Source organism: Petaurus breviceps, unplaced genomic scaffold (assembly GCF_028583685.1).
Source record: "Petaurus breviceps papuanus isolate PSGF00001 unplaced genomic scaffold, PetGlider_PUasm1.0 229, whole genome shotgun sequence".
Taxonomy (NCBI): domain Eukaryota; kingdom Metazoa; phylum Chordata; class Mammalia; order Diprotodontia; family Petauridae; genus Petaurus; species Petaurus breviceps.
In genome coordinates this window covers 38,071,371-38,096,812 of record NW_027185903.1, presented here as the reverse complement: position 1 = coordinate 38,096,812, position 25,442 = coordinate 38,071,371, and the positions used below count along the sequence as shown (strand labels likewise).

The 25,442-nt window shown below is 37.3% G+C and overlaps 1 protein-coding gene across 5 annotated transcripts in view; it reads right to left on the bottom strand.

Annotated features, from left to right (window-relative positions):
* Positions 1 to 25,442, bottom strand: part of PLPP1 (phospholipid phosphatase 1) — a 131,536-nt gene that overhangs the window by 70,158 nt on the left and 35,936 nt on the right. Inside the window, exon 2 of one of the 5 annotated variants that reach the window (XM_069096511.1) lies at positions 15,248 to 15,402. The exons of the other annotated variants lie outside the window; for them this stretch is intronic. Coding sequence (XP_068952612.1) covers positions 15,248 to 15,402 — 155 coding nt within the window. The remainder of the gene's footprint in view (positions 1 to 15,247; positions 15,403 to 25,442) is intronic. 5 annotated transcript variants of the gene reach the window in all.

Sequence of the window (25,442 nt, the reverse complement as noted above, 5' to 3'; positions counted from 1 at the left end):
TATCATATATATATATATATATATATATATATCTCAGGGCGGGGAAAGGCAATTGGATGTTCCCCTTTGCCCTTCCACATTTTCCTCCAAGTCTTGAGTCTTGGGAATAGTTTAATATGTTCATAGCTGCCTCTTAAACCTCATGCTGACCCACCTCCAATTCTTGAAGTGTGTCTCCTTTGGTTCTCACACAACAGTCTAGGAAGGAAGAGTCAAAGGTCACAGAGAAAAAGGAAGGAAAAGATTAGATTCAGGTTAACCTTGAGCCCCTAGGCATGTGCGCATTAGATAATCTAGTTCTGTTGGACTCTTGTTATCTACAAACTGATAAATCATTTGTCATGCCCATAATCCTGAATTTCAACAAAACAGAGGGACTCAGCCACTAGAAATAAACTGAAAATGAAAACAATGCCTCTGTTAGCACCTGTCTTCAGTGTGAGCAAAGAACAATGCCTTCTATTTATTACATATAATTAAAAATACATTCAAAAGAAAACAGAATTTTGGGTGGGTGCTGGGTGTATATTCAGTCTTCACAATAGTGACTCATATTCTATTTAAATTACAGAAACCAACATAATCCAGTAATTTCTACTTATGTATTTTAAATTATATATGCATTTTTAAAGAACCTCAATTTTCAAGTCATTCAAGATTCTTTTCTTAACAAAACAGTGAGTAGTAGCCTGAAAGACAATTCATAGTGTATGTACCTGATCTTAAAGGCAAGATCAGGTACATAAAACATGTATGGCATCCGAAAGAAACCTCTAGGCCACACTGTAACCTTATTCTAGCACTTGAGTGGAGGTGACAAAAATTAGACCATAAATATTAAAGACACTACTCCTGGCCCTTCATATAAAATTATGAAATAGCAAATATACTAAAGATCTCATTACTGATCACACATAGACTTCTACCTAATAATTTCAACTTCATGTATTAAGATTTTAAATTGTTAAAAATCTCCGGCACATGAAATGCCTAACATTTAACTGAAGAATTTCCTAGATGTTTTCCACAATAACTGGTTAGCTTATTATACAAATTCCTATGTTGCATGCAAGTTATTCAAACATTTTTAAAAATATTCTTTTCAAAAAAATTTTCATAGCAAGAAAAAAAGCTGTTTTTCAATTAATATAAAAGGATGAAAGGATTACAGATCTTAGAACTACAGAAGACCGGAGCAGTCATCAAATCTAATCATCTCATCATACAGATGAGGAAACTGAAGGCCAAAGTGGTTACTAAGTACTTTCCCTACTAGTTAGTCTCTTACTTGCCCATTTCCTAACTCCCAGCATTTTCATGGGCCTCCATACCTGGAATTCTTGCCACATCGATAGTTTCCAACTTCCCTGGCTCTCTTCAAGTCCCAGCTAAAAAAACTTTTGAGAAGTCTTTCCTGATTCCCCTTGATGCTGGTGAATTCCTGCTGAGATTATCTCCAATATATCACATATCTGGCACAATATCTCCCCCATTAGAATATGATCTTAAGAAGAGAGACTGTTTTCTGACTTTCTATGTATCTTCACCATCTCACACATAGGTTTGGTAACTATTTACGGCCATCTAGGAAAGCAGGTGGCAGACAGAATATGAACCCTGATCCTATACCAACAAAACCCAATCTATTGTACCAGTCTTCTTCCTCAAGGGAGATGAGCAATAATATGAATCATACAAAATTATACCTATCATTTGACCTTGGAATTCATTGTAGGTTAACTTATGAGGCCCTACCAATTGAAAGATTCTTTCATTCTAAGTTATTTTTGAAGCAGATTTACTTTCCCATATTTTAGCTAGTTAAAAATAAATTTATATTCTTTGGGCTACACAATATGCATACATGGGGGGGTAGCCTAAACTTATGTTCAGTGTGTATGAATACATGCATACATGCATGTGTATACCCACACACATATATACACATACGCATACATTATGTATGAATGACAGGATTATGTGGAAACCCAGAGGCACAAAACGGCTGGTCAATAGACTGCTTTGAAGTACCTTCCCTTCTACCCCCATAGAACAAAACAAAACAAAAAAACACTTAACTAAAACATCAGCATTCCAAACCTGAATTGGAAAGGGTCTCAGAGATCAGCTAGTCTCATCCAGATCCAACCAAAAATCCCCAAGAAATAATCATCCAGCTTGCCTTCAACTGAAGATCTCAAGTGAAAGAAAATCCATCACCTAAACCTGTCCATTCCCCTTATGAAAAGCTAATTGTGTGGAGGCTAGCCAAACTATTTCATAATTATTTTTTACAGTTTTTTAATTTATATATTTCAATAATTAAACTATAATACAAATAGATTCCTAGTGCCTATTTTTGAATGAGCTATTTTTGAAGTCACAAGGTGAGGGTGCCAAAAAAAAATGCCAAGGTTCATGCTTATTTCTGTCCTTATATTTAGACAGTAAAATAAAACCATAAATATTTGTTGCAAGACAGCTATGACATTTCATTTCATACACCAGTCCATGATTTGAAACAAAACAGGAAGTGAATCAAAATCAGTTCCTTTTCACTGAAAAGAGATACACAGAAGTACCGAGAACCAGCAAAAGATGAAGGATAGTAAACATAAGAAAGAGAATAAACACATGCCAAAATTAGAAAAAAAACAGGAATGACATATTTTAGTTGTATTTAAATACATAAGTGCCTAATACCCGTATGGCATTGTACGAGGTTAGGGACAAAAATACAAAAATGAAAAAATTCCCTCTCTTCAGGAAGTTCATATTATACTTATCCTTTCAAAGATTAAACAATTAACATTATTCATTCTGAAATAAAATAAAGGTATATACATCTTTGGTAATTTAGTGGATCTTTCTTTCATCCCTAGCATAAAGCATAAAGAGTGTCTCAACTCCTTCCATTCCCCTGACTTAGTTTTCGCCTGAATAAAGTAATAAGATAAACACTTGTTGAAACTGACCACTGTCCACAGGCTGACCATTGTCAACAAGTGAAACTTATGTGGGAAAAAATCCTTAAACACGATCATAATTGATCAAGTTATGGTATATGATTGTGATGGAAAACTACTGTTATAAAAGAAATGACAAGCAGGATACTTCCAGAAAAACCTGGAAAGACTTACATGAACTGATGCAAAGTGAAGTGAACAGAACCAGGAGAACGTTGTACAAAGTAACAGCAATATTGATCAACTGTTGCTATTTCCCAGCAATATAAGACCTAAGACAATACTGAAGGACCTATGATGAAAAATCTTACCCATCTCCAACTAATGGAATTTGAATTGCAGATCAAAGCAGTGTTATTTTACTTTATTTTTCTTGGGGATTTTTTTCTCTGTTTTCTTTTACAACATGACTAATATTGAAATGTTTTGCATGACCACACATGTATAACCTTTATCAAATTGCTTGCCTTCTCAGTGATGGGAGACACAAGGGAGAGTGGGAGAGAATTTGGAACTCAAAACTGTGGGGGGGGGAAGGGTTAAAAATTGTTTTTTTACATGTAATTGGGAAAAATATTAAAATTCAAAAAATATATTTGTTGAAATTCAACCCCCTCTCTCCTTACCCACAGCCAAAAGTTTTGGGTTTGTTTTTTTATGTTCCCCTCTTCCACCTACCATGAGAGGAAGAAAGTGAGAGATGGGGAGGTGGACAAATGGAGAAATATTCAATGTTTCTTTATCTAATTCTCAGGTACTTTAATCCATCTTTTTTTCCCCATGAGGAAGGCACAAATACCTGGAAATCATAAAATGATCCTATGCCATAGGTCACAGGATTTAAAGCTAGAAAGGCTGTTCTCCCCTAAATTAGAAGAAAATATTTTTTTCCAATTTGGTCAGAAGTAAGCAAGGAATAAGACCTAAGGCAGAAAGGGTAGAACACTAGGCCTGGACTCAGAAAGACCCGAGTTGAAATCCTGCCTCAGGCATTTACTAGCTTAGCTGTGTGACCCTGGGTAAGGTTTAACCCATTTGCCTCAGTTTCCTCAACAATAAAATGAGGATGATAACAGCACCTACTTCCCAGGGTGGTTGTGAAGATCAGGTGAAATAACTGTAAGGCACTTACAGCACAGTTACTGTTCCTATTCTCATTATTATTTCCAAAATCCAGTGAGCACAGTGCCTGGCACACAGGAGGTACTTAATAAATATTTTATTGAATTCAATTACTTTGGCGCTTTCGGAAAATCACAACCCTTTAGCTCCAGTCTCCTTATCTGTAAAATAAAAATAAAATAAATGCTAAGACTACCTAGCTCGCAAGACTGCTGTAAGGCTTAAATGAGATAACCAACTCAAGTGCTTTAGAACCATAAATTCTGAGAAAATTCGGGAAAATTCTGAGCTATTCTTACTGTTTTTAAAATGGAATCTAGATATAATTATTATATTCCATTGAAGTTGCTGCTAGTTAAACTTTTTTTGTGCCAGATTGCCCCTGATAATAGTTTCAGTTCTGCTTCAAATAAATCTCTTAGAATGATCTCATCTCCTAAAGCAGACATGAGAACAGCCAGCACTCCCTCACCCTCCTTCCAAAGCCTTCTTTTCTCTCTGTTCCCTTCTCCTGGCTGGGACATCCAGATCCCTCATCTCGACCTCAGCAGGAACTCAGAATATGCCCTCAGGCCCACTGCCACCTTTCCAAAGTGAGAAGATGAGCCTATCTAGGTTCCCTGTGCTGTAGAGCAGACAGGGATTCTCACTCACACCCTTTAACTGAGTAGCAGGTTATAGAATCATAGATTTAAATTTGGAAGAGACCTGAGAGGCCATTTTTCATTTTACAGGTGGAGACCACTAAGTGACTTGCCTAGAATCACTCATAAGGGAGAATGCCAATTCAGATTTTATCTCTTTTACCACCTAGTAACCAACTACAATCCTTCAAGGAAAGACAGAGGCCCTAGAGGCTCTACTATCTGCCACTTTGTCCTAAAGTCCTCTGAAGCTTTACTGTCTGCCCAGAAGCCAGGCCTCCAGACCCTGGGGCACTGGATGGTTCCTAAATATGAAGTACAGATGAAAGCTGAAAAGTAAAATGTCTTGTAAGGCCACAACAAGACAGTTAAGTGTCCCTAAAAAAAAATTTTTTTTAAACACAAACAAAACCAAAATGCTCCTGTGAGAATTTCCCTTACAGGTATTCTGGGTAAATGGAGCACTGAGATCAAAAGAATTCTTAAGTGCCTAGAAAAGTTCACATAAATCCAGACATCTACACATGAAATAACCCACCAACAAATGATGCATACTTGAGGTTTTGTTCAAAATTCTCTGAATAAAAATTATGTCCTTCCTCCTTCTTCAAATTATCTGTGCAAATGTTCTATCATAATACCACCACCACCATCCCCTTGTGAAGGCCAAGGGCTATTTTACAGGAAGTAAAAACTTACTGTTTTTCACTATGTCTTTATATTCCTAGGTCCTAAACACAGTGTCTTGCACAGAGCAAGCAGTTTTAATATATTCTTATTAAATTAATTAATAAGGAGGCACTGAATGTTTGCTGAATGGTCTCATCCCAGATGAAATGAGGATTAACTCTTCCGAAGAGGGCACCAAACTCCTTACAATGAAATTACCCACAAAAATAAGCCTCTCCCAAACTAGTTTTTCTGATCTCTTTGGAACAAGGGTTTTTTTTGGTTTGTTTGTTTTTTAAAGAAAGGAAAATTAACAATCTGGGAAGCCTAAAAAGTAATCAAGTTATCTTTGAAAGGTTTGGGAGATCCTATAGGGAAAGACCCAAACTAAAACTGTTTCAGGAGAGAGCTTCATTTAAACAAGGCAAAAATGAATACTAACATAGAGAAATGAGAGGACTCCTAAAAAAAGTCAGTATAATAAAATGTATACTTTAATTTTGTTATGCACCAAGGCAAAATAATATCAGTTTTCACTATGTGAGAAACTAGTCATACCTCAGAAATGGATTGTAGAATATTTGCAATTAAGTTTTAAAACAGTTTTAAGAGGTTTTCCAAAAAATTCTGAGAAATATTGGTAGATATGTAAATAAAGATAAACATTCCCTACTGCTATGTTTATTAGGGTGTAACAAATGTCTAAGATTAAACAAGGTCAGCTGAATGCAAGATTTGGAAGAAACAAACAGCAATTGACTGGAATTTTTGTCGGATTTCTCTTTGTAAAACCAAATCTGAAGAGATACAAAGTATCTTATAGTATATACAAAAGATTATTGTATCATCAAGGTTACTACTTAGACACACTTGAACTGGACTTTCATTCTATTATGTTCACATTCAAAGGACTAAGGGAGACTAAGGATGAAAGTTTTGTAAATCTTGTCTGCTAAAATACAAGAATATCCAGCTGAATGGTGATTATAGTAGTACTGTCCATTTAATACCATTTTAACAGTAAACCATTAAAGATACACACACGCACACACACACACTCCCCTAATGTATATGTTCATGGATGTGAAAATACAAAATTGTTTAAAATATACATATAGGAATAACAATACTTTATAATCAAAATTAAGGGTTTTATGTCCAAAACGGAGTCATAGGCTGTTGTGCTGATTTTGTAAGGAAAGGGGGATTTATTTTTAAGATTTCCCTTGTCATGTATGACTTTTTTTGTTTCCTAGGCACTACGTAACTGGTTTGGTAAAAATAGTGGTAGTATTTCTTGTTTTTCAATCCAATAATGAGTTTTTGAGGGTGAGAGACCTTAGAAACAATTCAGCTCAAATCCCACATTTTAAAGTTGAGAAAATTAAGGTCCAAAGAGGCTCAGTGACAACTAATTCAAGAGCAAGAAAAAACTCAAAGTCACTTGAAGTCACTTAGTTCTTAGTTCTATGATTTTTTTCCCCAAAAAGTACATTTAATGTTATTTTTAACACTTTTTAAAAATTTTTTAGTTCTAAACTGTCTCCCTCTGTCTAGCTTCTCCCCCCTCCATTCAAAGCAAGCAAAATGAGAGCAATTATATATGTGAAATCATACAAAACATATTAGCTATGTTGCAAAAAAAAAAGGCAAAAAAATTCATCAGAATTCATCAATTCTCTCTGTCTAAAGGTACATCATATTTTTCACCATGAGTCCTTCTGAGTAGCTAAGGCTTTCAGAGTTGATCATGTCAACAGTAATATCCATAGTTGAACTACCAAAATTGATGTTATAATGGTGACCATTTTATGAATCAATATAGCAAATATTTCCCTAAAGATTGGAGGAGAAAAGGAGATGTTCAAGTCAAACTCCTGGAGAGGGCCAGCAAGCGAAGGTCTCTACTTCCTCTCCTCTCGCTCCATCTTTGTGATCTAGCTTCTGATTTCACATTCAACTCAAAGTGCTCTGCCCAAAGGCACCTATGACTGCTTAACTGCCCAATCTGTCTCTTCTCAGCTCTCATCCTTCTCTGACCTCTCTGCAGCTTGACATTGCTGACCATCCTCTTTCTGATAGTCTCTTCTCTATGTATCTGTGACACTGTTGTCTCCTGGTTGTTTATCTATCTTCTTCAGTCTCCTTGGATGGATCTTCATCCAGGTCATTCCTGCTAACTATAGGTTTTCTATCTTTCTTTAAATAAGCCCTTATTACTACACTAATTATTGTTCATAAGCAGCCACAAATCCCACTATGAGTTATACCTTAGGGTACAATCAGTCAAGATAAAGGCTGAAGAAGTTGAAGAAGACAAAGACACATGATGGCCTCTAATATTTTTGTTGATGCATTCCTTCAAACAAATATAATTTATATTACCCTCATTTTCCCAAAACTCAGTTTCTGAAAGATTCATGGTGTCAGTCACACTGGACAAGCTACCTTTATAAATATGGGTCCATGGCTTAGAACAAAAACAAATTACTAATGGTGTCCCAGAAAATAAACATTGCTACATAAGCCCTCAGTTGAATATTAGAAGATTAAAAGTAAGCATGTAGGGGCAGCCAGGTAGCACAGTGAGTAAGAGCACCAGCTCCAGCGTCAGGATGACTTGGAGATCGAATCCCGGGCTCAGACACTCAGCACCACACACAGAAATAACTGGCTGTGTAACCTTGAGCAAGTTACTTAACCCCGATTGCTTAATAAAAAAAAAAAAAGTATGTAGGGAGAGAAAACAATTTGCAAACAGTTTCTGATTCCAACTTCAAAGACTAAAATTAATGTGACAGAAAGTTTAAGAAAGCACAGAATAGACACATGTACATGGAAAAAAATTACCGGATACTTTGGGGAACCATGGCCCAAATGACTTGGGTTTGGAAACAAAGCCTTTGTTCAAATTACAACACCCAAAAGGTGAGTGCTCTAGAGGGAATCAAGACCTTTCTCCAGAGTGATGAATTACATTCTCAGTCATGCCTTTGAGAGTCTTAAAGCATCCATTTTATAAGAGAAAAAAATGTGCATCTGCTATTTAAGTAACATGGACAAGGTCATGTATAATAGTTTGGAAGCTCAGAAAACAAGTTTCACAACCTTTGATCTCATCATCTAGAAAGCAACAATCAGGCACATATGCAAATGGTTAGGAGTTGAGTTTAACATCCCAGGCCACAGCTCAGCTACTAGGGCCCCATCACCCCCACCGCCCAGTCCCACCCTTTCATTTTTTCAGAAAAGGACACCAGTCCTTTTTGTCTGCCCAAGGTCAGACAAGGTATAAAACAATTAACCAGTGTGTGCCCCAAGGCACAATGAGAACCCCAGGTCTTCCAAATCCAATGCTTTTAACACTACTCCTCACCAACTCCATCTACCTCTAACAGGAGGCGGAAAAATAATGCTTTCACCAAGACCAGCACCAGCACCACTAGCACCATCACCACCACAATGCCATATGCACCCAGAACCATCCATCCCCTCATTTCCCAGGTGTGCCAAAGCCCCAAAACAGGGACTGGAAATGCAGACAGAGAATATCATATCCATGGTGATGTAAGTCGCCAACACTAATGCAAAGCTGATCACTGACATCTCCCTTTTGATACCTGGCCTTATCTTCATGATACCCTAAGTCCTCCAAGAACTCTACAATTCTCTAAAGTACACTGCGTTCCAAAATTATCTTCCTTTTCCTGCACAAACAAAATACCCATTCTCTCAATATGGATACAATCCGATTAAAAGTGATTTACAGGGGCGGCCAGGTGGCGCAGTGAGTAAGAGTGCCGGCCCCAGCTTCGGGAATCCTGAGATTGGTTCTGACCTCAGATATCGGCACCCACACAAAAATAATTGGCCATGTAACCTTGAGCAAGTTACTTAACCCCGATTGCTTTAAAATTTAAAAAAGTGATTTATAAGTCTTGTGCATCGCAGCCTATCAGTCATATGTAAGGGAAATTTAAGGCAATGTAAGGGAGCTTCTACACAGTCTCTTCCTGAATCCCATTTCTCCCTACCCTTAGAGACAAAAGGTCAGTCATTTGGCACCCCATTTTGGAGACTGTTGGCATCAACCTAAACAATATTTGTACTTTGTGCTGACTTGTCTTTGCTGAGGAACAGATAATCAGACATCAAAAGGCAAATTTCTGTCCCCAAAACAATCACAACATGCCTTCTGTCTTCTTGTTACTACAGAATCTTGACCCTAAATCATTTTCTTTCTCAAGTCAGTGAAAAATATACTTATAGACATATTCCTTTCAAACCCACAGCTCTTCACTTCCTCTGTCTCTCTGCACCTTCATACAAAGGCTTAAATGTAATGCCATTTTATGTATTTAAAAGGAGAATGAGAAAAAAAAGCAAACAGCAACAAGCCAAGATTTGAGACACAGGGGCAGCCTAGAAAAGGGCAAGCCTGAGGGATTTTGCTATGACAGAACATTAAGTGATTTTCCTGTAAATTGGCATGTGCAAAAAGCTATTCATGGCTCCAAGGGACAGCTGAGGAGCTTCACACATTGCCCCTCCCAGGAGGCTATTTTGGCCTCATCACAGTCCCAATTACTGAATAAGGTAGTAGTCAAAACTCACAGAACACTCTGAGGTGCCTGCCTCACTTAAATGCTGTTTTGTTTTGTTATGGGGGTAGGGGAGTTTGAATTTCTAGTCTATACTCCTTACATAAAAGAGCACTTCTAAGATGGCATTTTTATGAACACTTTTGTAGAAGTTAAGAACTTTTTTTTTAGAACTTTTGGGGGTAAATATTTTCCCCATTCTCATTCCAAGTTCCTAATTAAAATGTATCTTTACACCAAAACAACAAGCACAACATATTAAAACAGAAAGGGTTTTTTAAAGTTTTAATTTCTAAAGGCCCAATACCAAATTTTAGTAGAAATCTTTGCCATGAAAAATTACTTGTAAATTAATTCTTAAATTAATTCTCATCTAAGCAGCCAGGAAAATTTAAGTATGATTACAAAAAAAATTTTTGATAGTGATGTTTCTTTACGGGGAACACCAGTGTCCAGTGAGTACACCCACATAAATATTTTATGAAGTACAGAACTGAATAAATACAAGAATTGTCCTATGAGAAGTTACATTTTTTCCTAGTTATAAATAGTTACAATAGACAAGAAAATACCTTATTGATAAAAAGCATTTACATCGTCTGGATTTAAAGTTTCATCAAATCACCTGTGAATTAAAAGGTAACTAACTCCTATGATTTTGATGAACCTCTTTCCTCAATCTACCCTCCTTTTCTCTGGAAAGACAAAATGACAATCAATATAAGTATAAGGAAGATGGAGCACTTATATGTTTGCTCCACTTAGTCAAGTAATACCATTCTATGGAGATAATTATGCTTATATTGATTCACTTGGCCAACTAAATACTTATCTTGTAGCAATTTTCAGTGATTTTATATATAGCAAGAAGCTTCATCGTTTTAACAGAAGACACTTCAAACATGTTTTTAGTAGCAAACAACCTTCAGCAGAACACCACCATGGAAAGATTACCCAGTTTCCTGAACACAGACAGCCTTCTCCACCCATTTTCAAAATACCAGAAAAGACAACAGGAAAGATACCCTCCCCCACCTCATTTATGCTTCTAAGTCAACTGGCAATGGAAAACTCTTAAAGTCAAATGAAGGGCACCGTGACCAAATTCACCATTTGTCCGTGACAGAGAAAGAACGTTACGGAGCCAAAATATTCAGAAATTGTCTCAAAAGTTCTGTGGGAATAGCAAAGGGATACATATTTTTTGGTAGAGAAAATTAACACGCTGATCTTATTAAGCTCCCCACTACAGGATTCAGTTAGTTACCAGGTAGGAGGTAATATGATAGAGTAGAAAAAGTACTGGTTGAACTCAGAAGACAGATGAGTCCTAATTGTAACACTTACTAGTGTGACCGGAGAGGTTATATATACTGAACCTCAGTTTCCTCAGCTATAATATGGGAATACTACTTATTAAAATAAATACTGAAGTTGTATGAGGAAAGAATTTTATAAACAATAAAGTGATAATAAATGTGAAATTTCTGGTTGGTTTTTTTTTTTTTTGGTCCAAATACATACCTGATATACTTCTACTCAAAGAGCACAAAAGAAGGCTATATTTCAAACCCTTTAGTGTTTCCCTTAAGGAAAGCAACAGAAGAGACTGAAAATAAAGGACACTAATTTACAGAGGCAGAATTTAGCAAATGAGACAACCAAATCATCTTGTTTCCAGCCAGGCACACCCCATTTGCCATAGGGTGTAACTAGTTAACCTCATCAGAGGCATTCTATAACATGCCCTAATACTAATAACTTGTTTAACACTAAAGACTCTTTTTAACCAGTTGATTTCATAAGCAGATGTTTTCCCAATGAGTCAGTTGAAAAAACCATAGCAAAAGGGAAAACCACAGCAGAATTCAGTGAAAACAACTCATGTAAAACTAAATGAGTTACAATTTTGATTATCAGCAATATATCTCATTACTAAATGACTCTTTCTTCTATATAAATCTGCTTTTAAATGTCAAAATATTTAAACCATCTCCATTCATAGGTCTAATATAATATAAGATACATCTACGTACTCAATTCCAATTTTCTTAAAGTGCTTAAATTTTTGATTGAACATTCACTTGGAACTAATTATAGCAAATCATTAATCCTGAAAATTCAATTTCAAGGTGTGCTAAGTAACATTTGCTTTTCTGACACCTACATAGTGTAAAGATACTTTCTGATGAGAGTTAATGCTTGATTATCGTGCTAGTTCTACTACTGGAAAAAAAAAAATCAAACTTTTTAGTATTCCTTTAATTCATTCAATAAAGAAAAAGAAAACAGGGGCGGCTAGGTAGCACAGTGAATAGAACACAGGCCCTGGAGTCAGGAGGACCTGGGTTCAGATCCGACCTCAGACACTTAACTGAAAGGAATTCTCTATTCTAACTCCCCCATTTCAAAGAGTAAACAGAAGCCCATTACAGCTGAGATTGAAACTCAGGTCCTATGACTCCTCCAGTATTCTTTCTATTATAGATGGGTTTTCATTCTATCTCACATTTTAATTTTTTACATAGGGGGAAAATAATGACAGGAGAAGAAAAACAATGAAAAAGGGGGTAGAAAGTTACAAAAAAGAGACTAAGCATCCCTTTTTCTGTCATCACATTCTTAATCAATTTCCATTAGAGATACACTCCTCTCTATTACAGGAAGTAGAAATTAATAGATGTTTTATAAACAATACACAGAATACTTCTGTTAATATCTGTTTAGGAAACAAAAAACATTTTTATATACTCACACTTTCCTTCTTCCTCAGTATGCTTAAAGTACAATGCAGCAAAGAATCAACAATAATGTATTTTCCCAAACATTATCATACTCTAAATTTATTAAAAATCATTTCTAGATACACAAATGTCTAAATGATACCTTCTATATAACCTTCTCCAGGGTTCACTACTTTTTCCCATAGTATTTTTAAAAGGATGATAAATTTTGGAAAAATTTATTGCAAAGAGACAAGAATAAGAGTGAAGACCTAAGGACAGAAAATTACATTCTCTGAAATGTGATTATCAGCTATTTACCGGTAGCATACAATACTCTTACCACCACATTGCATTTGGTCATTCTAAAACATAAAATCAGTGCTAAAGCTAAATAAGTGTACTGAACCATATGCTAGAAATAAGAAATGTACAACAGTCAAGCTAAAGCTTAAGACACATCTTTTGAAACAGATTAAACAGAAAACAGAAAACATTTTCCAAGTTGGGCTGAAGAAGTAACTGCTAATTGTGGGGGTTTTTTTTTCTTACAACAAATCCACAAAGTATGAATTTTGACTCCAATATCTCAAAAAGAAAATCTATCAGAATCACATTTAAGGGAACTTAACCATGTGTCAAAGGTGTCAGTTATTCAAGTAACATGCCGTTTTATATTAGCATAGGAAGAATGAGCTGAGAAAACTTCAGAGACCTTGCTTTGGAAAGTAAGAAAAAGGAGAAAAAATTAGTATCTTTTAATTAATTATAAAAACATGATTATAAATTCTTATAAAATGTATGGATATATAAAATTATTGTAAAAGTTAAAATTAAACCATTTACTATTTATTCAATGTCTACCAGGATTACAAGGCAAATGTAGGGGACATAAAGATGAATGAGATACTGTGACCACTCCCTGGGAAACTAAGTTTATCTCCTACCATATTTACACTTTCCGCTTTATCTTTAAGATAATATTTGTTATGAAGATGCTCTATGCAAAAGCATCCATATCATTGAGATAATTTTCATTTAAGGTTAAATTAAAATATATCAAATGAAGATACCTTCAAATAATAGTTTGTAGATAATGATGAAATCTTTTTTTTTTTTTTGACATTTTAAACATGGCACAATAGACTGGGGACTATATTTCAGGCAGTATATTATCGGTTTCTGAGGGATCTAATTTAGAATGCTGAGAGAGACAGAGAGAAGAGAAAGAGAGAAAAGAGAAAGAACTCAAACTATGCTATTCAGCAGGCAGGAATTTACTTTTAGTTCTCATAGTGAAAGGATAGCTAATGTCTCTATTAGCAGCCCTAATCCTGAACCTCCAAGGCCTCTAGTACACTGGGCAAGAGTCACACAGAATGGCGCTGCCTTATATGAGCTACAACCTGCACCATCCAATCAATGAAAGACAGATCCTTTTGAATGTAATACTGAGCCACTACAATACGAAGAAAGAGCAAAATGCCAAGAGGAGGCCAATGGTGAGGGACGGTCCACGTAGACCCTGACAAGGCCTGAAACGCCCCTTCCTCAGCCAGGCAGGTCCTTCTCCTCTACCCGAGCAACAGAACAAACAGGTATCACAAAATGACCAGAGATGCGCAGTAAGACTGGGCTGGATGGCTAGCTGTTTCTACCTCTGTAACCTTGGCAAGTAATTTCTCCCTCTTCGAAGGGAAAGTTACTTCATATGCAAAATGAGACAACTGATCTCAAAGGTTACTTTCAGCTCTAAATCTCAGACTAGGCAACAACAAAAAGAGAAGACTGATTCTTTGTTCAATCTTCAATGAGTAAGTGCAGGAATATGGTGGTGGATCCTTCATTAAAAGGAGGTCAAGCTCCAGTTACTAACATGATTAAAGGTCAGATCATTCTGCAAACTAGACACGTGAGGCCTGGGTGGACAGTGTGTCTATTTCCATGTTCTCTACCGAACAGACTGGGGTGTTTGTGAATTCTCAAATTAAAAAGTACTTTCTTTTCAAGCCCAGACAACCTTAAGGGTTTCTAGGACAGGTGTCAAAATGCAAATAGAAGCATAGACTTAGAAAACCACATATTAACATGATCTTAGTTCTATTGTATTTTATTTATTTTGCTAAATACTTCCATTTACATTTTAATCTGGTTTGAACGCAACTCTGGTTCAGGGGGTTGTATTGTATTTTCTTTTAATAATCACATCAAAAACAAACAATTCTAGTCTCTTGGCTCAGTCACTATCTCTGTTATGTTGAGTATGTCTATTTATAGAGTTCCATTCCCTTATCTTTCAGAGGAGAAATTTAGATGAGATGATCCTGAAGGTCCCTTTCTAGTTAACATTCTATAAATCCTTAATTGGTTCTCTGTTGATACATTAAATTGTGAGTGGGTATTCTAAATCAATTGCTCAACTACAGCAATAGACCCCACCCCAATTCCATACCTCCTCCTCCTCCACCACCACCTGATCATGATCACCATCCCCACCACTACCTAGAGAGTTAGTTACTTACAGAAGAAATAGGCAGAGTGAACCCCACTGCGTAGAGGAGAGGGGATGGGACGGTACTGTCATGGTACGGATACTTGATGCTGTTGTCACTACAGAAAAAGCCTCTCTGATATGGCTTTATTTTGGCCAAGTTTAGAACAATCAAGGGCAAGGCAGCTGTGGGGGAAGGGAAAAAAAACACACATGGTTAAATTCGATTCTCTTCAAAGGCACACTTCATCAGGAAGAAATAAGTATTTATGTGAATTCAAAATTCAGCCCTTTTGCCCTTTCCTAAGAAACTGGTACCAGCCCACAACACCCAAGGGGTAGTATTCTTTGGTCAGCAGCTTGTCCACAGCATTCACTCCTCCATAACATCTTTGCTCTCCCAATCTCACAGGAAAAAAATTCTCTTAAATTCTCCACATACTTAAGGTCTAGTCACAAAGTAAGCCCATTGGAGGAATGAGCAAAACTGGTACGATGTTAAGCTATTGAAAAACTTGTCATGGAAGCCTTTTGTACCTTATGTGAGGCCCCATGCCTAGAATGAACCACCCTTCCACCAAGCCCACCCCTTCCATTTCTTAGCATTCCTGCTCTCCTGAGCTCACCTTAAACTTTCTACAGGAAGCCCTTGTTGATCCCTCAGCTGAAAGCACCTTACCCTAAAATCACCTTATATTTGCTTTGTATATATTATGTTTTCTCCAATGAAAAGTAATAAGCTCCCTGAGAGGATGAACTGTTTCATTTTTGTCTTCCCAAAAGCTAACAGCACCTGGGCACTCACTGGTTCTCCAAATTTAGGGGGGGGGGGAATTGTTTTTAAAGTTGAAGGGGGCAGGGAAGGAGCATCAAAGGAGCTCATAATGAATCATAACAAAGCAACATGAATCTACTTTGGATGAAAAAAAAAGAAAACCATGAGTATCTTTAGATGGATGCTATTTTAAAAACACAATCGGAGAATCTTGGGGAGTGTGAAGTGAGCAAAATCAGGAGAACAATTTATACAAGGACAACAACAATATAAATTAAAAACAATTTCTAAAGACTTAAGAACTCAGGGGCAGCGAGGTGGCGTAGTAAATAGAGCACCGGCCCTGGAGTCAGGAGGACCTAAGTTCAAATCTGACCTCAGACACTTAACAAAAAAAAAAAAAACTAGCCGTGTGACCTTCGGCAAGTCACTTAACCCCAACTGCCCTCCAAAAAAAGCAAAAAAAAAAAGACAACTCTGATCAAAGCAATGACCAACCCAGAGGACCTAGGATGATAGGTTATCTACCATATCACAGAAAGGCGATGGGCATGGATTTTTGGACATGGCCACTGAGTGGACTACATTTTGCTAAACTCTGCTTATTTGTTAAAAGGGGATTTTCTCCCTTTCTTTCTCTCTGTTAATGAGGGGAGAAAAGGAAAAGAAATAGTAATGTAAAAAAGGAAGACTACTGTAGGAGAGACTACTATAGGAGAGAACCAGAAGAAGTTAAGGAGAAAGTAACAAACAAAAGTAAAAAACAGATCGTTTTCAAACTATTCTGTGTATGTGGAAATACCTTTTTTTAAGTGTTTAAGTTCAGAATAAAAGAAAAAACTAAGAAAAAGAAACCATTCCAACAACTTGTCTTCCAAAAGTTAATTAATATTCCTTTAGGAATAAAGATATTAGCACAAGGGGCGGTCAGGTGGCTCAGCAAGTAAGAGCACGGGCTCCAGTGTTGGGACAACCTGGAGATCGAATCCCGGGCTCAGACACTCAGCACCACACCCAGAAATAACTGGCCGTATAACCTTGAGCAAGTTACTTAACCCCGATTGCTTAAAAATAAAAATAAATAAATAAATAAAAAGATATTAGCACAGTTATTATGGACATATTTTTAAATAGAAAAAATATTCAATAATTCAACAAATATTAAGATCTCACTAACTATTCAGACTAGTTAAACAGCTGATGACACAGAGGTTAGTGCTGGGCCTAGAGTCAGGAAAACCTGATTCATTCTCAAACATTTATTAGTTGTGCAACTGAGCAAGTCACTTCACCTCTGCCTGTTTCCTCAGCTGTAAAATGGGGATAATTACAGTACCTACCTCCCAGGTCTGCTGTGAGGACAAAAATGAGATAATATTTTGACTTCTAGGTCACATAAGCAACAAAATAAAAGATTAGACATTTTTCTCCAGTTCTCCATAACCTCTCAAACCTCTTCAAAACATAAATTATACACCAAAAATAAAACTCAATTTCAGCTGTCTCCATAATACACCAAGAAGTGATGCTCACTGACCCAGAGATTACTCAGTAGCCCCCTTCCCCACCTCTGAAACTATGGTCACTAAGGCCACACTTAATAGACCCAAGGACCCCACACAAGCTTACATCAAAACCAATTTCTACCCTCCCTCTTTCCAGTGCCACCACACTACAGCCTTGACAGCCAGCCCGGCCACAGCCCCTCAGGAGCAAAAGCCACCAGGAGCTGCAACCCAGAAGCACCAGTGCTGCAAAGCTCTGAACTGCTAGTGCCAGGGAAGGGGGGATAGGGGTAAGGGAAGTGAGGGAAGAAAATGGGTGGGGGTAGGGAGGGGGCCCAAAGTATAGCACTCCACCAAGCCTGAGGGAAAGAACACATTATTCAGCTGAGGCCAGTTCTGACCACTCAAAAGTCATTTGGGGTATAGACCTAGGTGGATTAATAATGAACTGCTCATTGTGGGAGGAGGCTGGGACACTTTGAGAACTCAGTACCCAAAGAAACCACAGAAGTGAGGGAATCAGGAAGTGAATGATGAGAAAAGTAAGGGAGAAAATGATTGAAAGTACCAAAAATTTCAGGAAAATGAAAACTCAACAACTTTGAATATAAACAGGTAAATCAAACCAAAAAACATTAACAAGAGAGGGAAATATGGCTCCCAGATCTCGTAAAGAAGTTCAGGCATCTAAGAATAAATACTGCAAAATAAAGAAAAATGATCCAACATTTAATGAGACAAAAGATCTTTTAGAATGAGGATGAAGAACTACAACCTGCTATTTCTGAGTGATTTAAAGAGAAATGAGAATTATAAGAGAAGAATTCATGTCCTACACAGTAAAAATAAACAGAATAGAAGACTTTGAATTTGCAATGGCAAAAGCCTCATGTAGCAGCAAGCACCCCAGCGTCCTCAGGGTGGCTACCAACACAGGTTCTTAGATCTGCTTTGATAAAGGAAAGCAACTCAAAATGGGTTAACAAGCTTACTTTAATCAGTCAAATATATATTGTTTACCTAGTTCAGGGGAAAAAGGTCAGCACCCCGAACTTCAGAATATACAGACAGAATTATCAAGACAGAGAAACAGATCAAGTAGACAGTTTCCAAACTAGCCAACCATTACATCCATACCAAATCAACATCTGGGTTTCATCAACATCTGGGTTTTTCAAAGCCGGAAGACTCTCAACAATGGCTTCCCAGAGTCTCATCTGATCAAATCACAGAACACTTCTCAAAGTGAGTCCCAAAACAAAACTACACATCAGGGCTTATATAGCTTTCTCCTGGCTCAGAGAATGTAACAACCTTATTGACCTACTGCCCAATCAAAAATTATCTCCTGAAAAACAAGCCTCCTACCCCAGGCTCCAGGTGCACTTTAGCCTAGGGGCAGGGAAGATCTTTAAAATTTACATTCCCATTAACCTCACCAAAGAAACAAGAGAACAGAAGGAGAACCTAGGAGAACAGAAACAAAAAACAATAGCATTAAATGAAAATATGCTCACTATGCAGGCAAATCATGCCTAATTCAAAGATAGGATGCACAGAGACAACCTAACAATCATGGTTCTCCCAAAAGAACACCAGGACAAAAAAACCTTTTACACTGTAATGAAGGAAATAACAGAAGAGAACTACCCAGAGCTACTGAACATAGAAAATGAAATTCCAATTCAAAAGAATTCATAGACTGCCTCCAAAAAAAAAATCAACTAAAAAAAAAAACCCTTAAAATATACAGTAGTTAAATTAAATTAAACAAGTTCTTTGTTTCCATCAGGGGATCTTCAACTATAAAAGAACAGACATTTAAATAACACAAGCCTATTCCTGTACCCACTAGAAAAAGGAAGGAAGGGGCGGTCAGGTGGCTCAGCAAGTAAGAGCACTGGCTCCAGTGTCAGGATGACCTGGGGTTCAAATCCGGGCTCAGATACTTAGCACCACACCCAGAAATAACTGGCCGTGTAACCTTGAGCAAGTTACTTAACCCCGATTGCTTTAAAAAAAAAAAAAAAGGAAGGAAGGAAAGGAAAAATGTGTTCCAAAGAGCAAACAAAAGGGCTCGGTATACAGCCTGGAGACCTATCATGCGATTCTGAGATTAACCACACAGGACAAAAGATGGACATTCAAAAATAAAGAAAAATTTTTAACATTTTTGAAAAGAAAACCTGAGCTAAAGATATTATTTGCCTCTCAAATATCCCAAATAGCAAAAATGCAAAAGAAGTGAATAAATACAGCAGACAAGAACAGTAATAGCAGCAGAGTGACCACAGAGAGACCAGCTAGAGACTTCTTTCTAAATGTACACAAGGAGTCAGGGGGTGAAGGCAGAAATCTGGTAGAAGTGACAGTGAAGAGGCAGACAGGGAGTATTATGGATAGAAAATGGCCACAGTCTGCCTACAAGGGAAGGTACATGAAAGGAAGAGGAGAGGAACAGGGGGGATAGGAGTAAAGTGCTGAAGTCAAAAGCTAGCATTGAAGAGAAAGTGACCTCTAGTCTCAGAGAAAAGACTACAAAGGAGTGGGTGATTGGAGAGGAGGAGGATTCCATTGATGAATGCTGCTCCTCCGAGTAAAGAGAGAGGTGGTCAGTTAGAACCCTGGAAGCAGCTGGCGCCTGGAGGAGTAAGAGAGCACAGAAACAGGGAGATTTCCAGGCAATTACAGAAAAAAAAGTGAACAAGAGACGGCATAGATCAGTGGTGGGCAATATAATCAGGGATGTGGTAAGAGAGGAGACCTGCCATGGGTCGGTGTCCTCTCTGACACCTGCAATAACTGGCATTGTTTCTTAAATGATACAAAGTGGAAAAGGGAAATCTTTGGGCAAAGGCCTACAAGGAAGTGGCAGGAAAGGAAGAGGGGAGAGCCTAGAATGGATAGCTTACAAGCTATGACTGCAGGAAGAACACGAAGAGACCAGATAAATGGGGGGGGGGGGGGGGGAAGAAGGAGGGGGGGGAGAGAAAAGGAGAAAAAAAAAAAAATAAGAAGAAAGAAAAAAATAAAAGAGACAAGATGAAGGGGGGGGGGGGGGTGTCAGGAAATGAGGATCTAGAGAAAATAGAAAAGATACAAAATGTAAAGAATGAGAGAAATCTTTTTTTTGGAACGGGGGGGCACAAAAAAAACAAAATTTAGTATCAATGAGAAGATAGGATCAGGAGTGAGGGGAAGAGAGAGCCAGTGACATCAGGGCCACCTTAAAGAAAGATTAAAATAACTGAAGAAACATAAAGGTAGTATTGTTTACAGCACAAGAGAGAACTTGAAACTGAAAAGATTCTGTACAGACAACAAGAAAACAGTATTTCACAATTAACTCTGATAACAGACGTGGTAAAGGACCTTGGGAACAAAACAAAAACTAAATGCTGCAAAAATACAACCAAACAATTCCCAAAAAAGGGATATGGAAAGGTGTGTTTCCCCATCTCTTTGCAGAGAGGGAGAACTACGGATATGAAATACTGCTTATCTTGTCAGCGGTCCACTTTCTGATGCGGTTAGTTTTTGCTAGTCTGACTTTTCCCCCCCACTTTTTGCTCCTTATTATGAGACTGTCTTCTGAGAAGGATGCCGAAAAGTAGAACTGAGAAGCACCTTGTCCCCTTCTCCTCACCCAAATCCTACCAAAACTTCTCCTCTCAGAAGTCATCCCTATTCATTCCTAGTTCTAGCCTTTCTTCCCTCCAACCTCACAAAACATTTAGCCTGTAACTGCTGCATTTGCTAATAAGGTTACCCTATCATTATCCTGTCATTACTATATTGTAAGGTCCACGAGGATAAGAGATGAATATATTCTAAACTTTATATCTCCCCCAGTACTTAGCACTGTAGGCATTTAATAAAAGTTTACTGAATTTTATTCAAACCTACTTCTAAAAATATAAACATACCTAAGAAAGAAGAATGTCTTTTCTGGTTTTTATTTAAAGTTAGGCCATGCCTGTTTCTGGCTAGCCACCACATTCCCCCTAGATCAAATTCAAATAGAACTGAATCCAGGATATTGACTTAGAAGACAACAAATTAATAGTATCTATGCTGTATTATATTTTTTAAATTTTGTTAAACATTTCCCAATTTCATCTTACTCTGGATATGACAGAGGTTCAGACTCTGTGTTTTGACAATTATACTCTAGATCCCTTATCTTCAAGGGTATTAAAGTAGCCAGAGAATAAATTCCAAGCCTTTCTTAAATTGCCCAATATTTTGAATTTCATAACAAAATTAGGAACAAACAAATGTTTTAACCAAATCAACCCAACAAGGCACTCTCCTTTAGGGATAAGGTAAAACAGCCTCCATCACAGTGCCTTATACAGGACAAATGTTGGGTTCATAGCATCACAGACAGGGATGACTGCCCTCTGAACCAAGCCAGACCCAATTTCTTCCCTCACACTGCTGAGCTGCATTAGGAAAGTAGTCCCTGAAGGCCACTTGTAGATTAAGGTTTATCTTTCCTCATTCATTATATACAATTTACCAAAGTTGGATGAGTACAGTTAACAGCTGGAGGAATCCCGATGCCCTATCACAGAAATACCTCCTAAGCATCCATTCTACGTCATCTATCACTTCTCTAAAAAAAAAAAAGAACACACCAGAAATGTAGAAAAGAATGTTTTGAACCATAACGACCAAGGAACCCCATGACTTTTAAAAATGGATAATTTCAGGGCAGCTAGGTGGCGCAGTGGATAGAACACCAGCTCTGTAGAGGATATAAATTCAAATTTAGGCTCAGACACTTACTTGCTGTGTGACCCTAGGCAAGTCACTTAACCCTGATTGCCTCCTCCTTCTCCCCCCCTCCCTAAAAAAAAAATAAAGAATAAAAATGGGTACTTTCTTAAGCATACCTGATGGGACCTCATTTCAGAAATTAGAGAGCTTCTTTCTTTCTCGTGGCTGCTAAAAACATGCATCGCATTTAGGTTATATAACAACATAGATTTTCTGGAGACTGTTCACATGACAAAGTGCACAAGTAATGGCGGTAGTGGTGGTGTTCATAGTGGCCAACTCTTCATCCAACACACTACAGCACACCAGGCTCTTCTATCCACCATCTCCTGAAATCTATCCAAGCTCATGTTCATTGTTTCCATGACACTCTCTACCCATCTCATCCTCTGCTTTCCCCTTTTCCTTTTGCCTTCAATCTTCCCAACACCGTGGTCTTTTCCAATGAGTCCTGTCTTATTATGTGGCCAAAATATTTAAGCTTCAGCCTTAGTATTTATCCTTTCAATGAAGAGTCTGAAGTACTGACTAATCTTATCTTTCTGGTCCAAGGTACTCAAAAGTCTTCTCTAGGGGCGGCTAGGCGGCACAATGAATAGAGCACCGGCCCTAGAGTCAGGAGCACCTGAGTTCAAATCCAGTGTCAGACACTTGACAGACTTGCTAGCTGTGTGACCTTGGGCAAGTCACTTACCCCCAACTGTCCTTCCTCCCCCTCCAAAAAAAAAAAAGTGTTCTCCAGTACTGCTGATTCTACAGTACTCAGGTTTCCTTATAGTCCAACTCTCTCAGCTATACCCTAGCTTTAATTGTCTGGACGTTTGTTGGCAAGGTGATGTCTCTGCTTCTTACTATGCTGTCCAGAATTGCCTTGGCTTTCCTTCTAAGGAACAAGCATCTTTTAATTTCATGGCTGCAATTGCTATTTGCAGTGATTGTTGAGCCCAAGAATATAAAATCAGACACTGTGTCCATTTCTTCTTCCTTTATTTGTCAGGAAGTGATGAGATGAATTGCCATGATCTCAGATGGTTTTTGTTTTTGTTTTTTTAATTAATCTTCAAGCCAGTTTCTACACTCTCTTGACCTGAAGCTAAACATTAAGAGAGAAAATAAAAAAGCTAAGTTCATTTTTTATTCACAGTTTATTCCAAAATATAATGTAAGAAAAAAAGCAACAGTAAAAACCATCCATCAGGGTCACCAGTTTATAGGAGGGGATGAAGCACAAAGCACAAATACCTCTACTTCAATGACCATAATTTTAGGAATTTAAAAATCTCTCCTTACTCTCTTTCATTAAATAAAGCCACACAGGAAGACTGTCTAGCTGGGTGGCTCCTTTTAATTAGACTAAATGTAAAAGGATATTACTTTGGCTAACTTCAGATTTTCTTTGCAAAAAAAAAAAATCTCAAACTTAACTATATATTAACACAACTCGGCTTCCCTCTGGCAGGAAACAGGGACAAGTGATTAGGACTTGAAAAAACTGAGGGCTAAAACTAAAGAAATTATGAAGACACAGAGAGGCTTTGTTTTGATGAGAAACTTTTCAAGGAATTAACATAAGCAAAAAACACAGAGGCTGAGTTCTTTCACTTTATTTCCTACTGTTTCATCAATGTTCCAAGTTCAGGGAATAATTAGGACATGGGATCATAGAATTAGTGCTGGAAGGGTCCTTCAGGAGACATACAGACCAACCCTTTCTTTTTACTGCAGAAGAAACATATGCAAGTGGAGTCCAGAGAGAGATTAGATCTAGACAGATGGGAGAACCATGGGATGAGATTTGGTGGAACCAGTTCATAGAATCAATGAAAATGAACAGGCAGTGATAAAGGAAGCACAATGGACCATGAGTCAGGACAACTGAGTCCGAATAGGACTAGGTGCCCATTGAGCCTCAGTTTATAGGACTCTATGATAAAGGATTTATAACAATTTATAAGACAGAAAGAATCTTAGAATTACTTCCAACAATCCAACTTCACAAGAGAAAACCAAGGTGTGTGTGTGTGTGTGTGTGTGTGTGTGTGTGTGTGTGTGTGTGTGTATAGTTGGAGGAAGGAAGAGTTAAGTGTATTAGGTTTAGAAGGTTTGGTGTTTTTTTTATACAAGATAACATCTAAGCAATAGCAACATATATTTAAATGTACACTTGGGTCTGACACCAAATCCACACTACTTTTGTGAAATTTGACTCATGTAATCCATTCATTTAGTCTTTTTTTTTTAAAGCAGCCTGGGTTACTTTTAGCAAACATTTTTCAGTTCTTTAATACCATAATATGTTACCTGGGCAGTTTTTAGAAAGTGCTATTCATTCTGCACATAATGAAGGTTCTTTATTTGGTGTCCAATTCAGTTGCACAAAGTACATCTTTGGGGGAAAAAACACACATGTAATATTTTTCTTGCTTTCTTTGGAAACAGGTGTTATAAATTCCTTCCAGAAGCATATGAAAATCCTCCTACTAATCACTAGTTATGTGTTTATTTCTGAACAGAAATGGTTTTTTCCCCTTTTTCAAACAAGGTCATCAGATGGTTAAAAAGTAAATGAACTCATTCAAAGTTTATAGATGAGGAAAAGAAAAATTGCTAGTAAATTTGCCTGTGATTGTTTCTGTTGTGTTCACTACAGATCAAGGACATGGATTATTGTCCTCTGAATCAAACCAAGCACAATTTCTTTCATACAGCTATACCCTCATACTCAAAAGGTGTAAATTCATATTGCAACTTTATCTTAAATATTACTTGTTTTTTAAAGAATCATTGCCTTCCTACCCACCCCTTCTCCCCCATATCCAGGTCTATTAACTTTGGCAGACATTTATGAGATGAATTTTCTTTTCAATGAGCACATGGGTTTTGTCAAAATTAAGAAGATATTTCAATTAGACCTTTTAAGTCCAAACTGCCATATTATCAAACTTTTTGTAAACAGTAATTGGACTCTTATTACAAAGGAAACAATGACGATGTGATAAAAGACTTCATGAAAAATCTCAAGTCCAAATACTGTATTTATGGATCCACAAACATGCACACTTTTCCAAATGATAAAAAGGAAACTTATTAAGAGATTCAAAGGCTTCCCTTAAAACCACCAAGCTATGGATGAGTATCTCTAATGATTAAGAAAAAAAAATTTG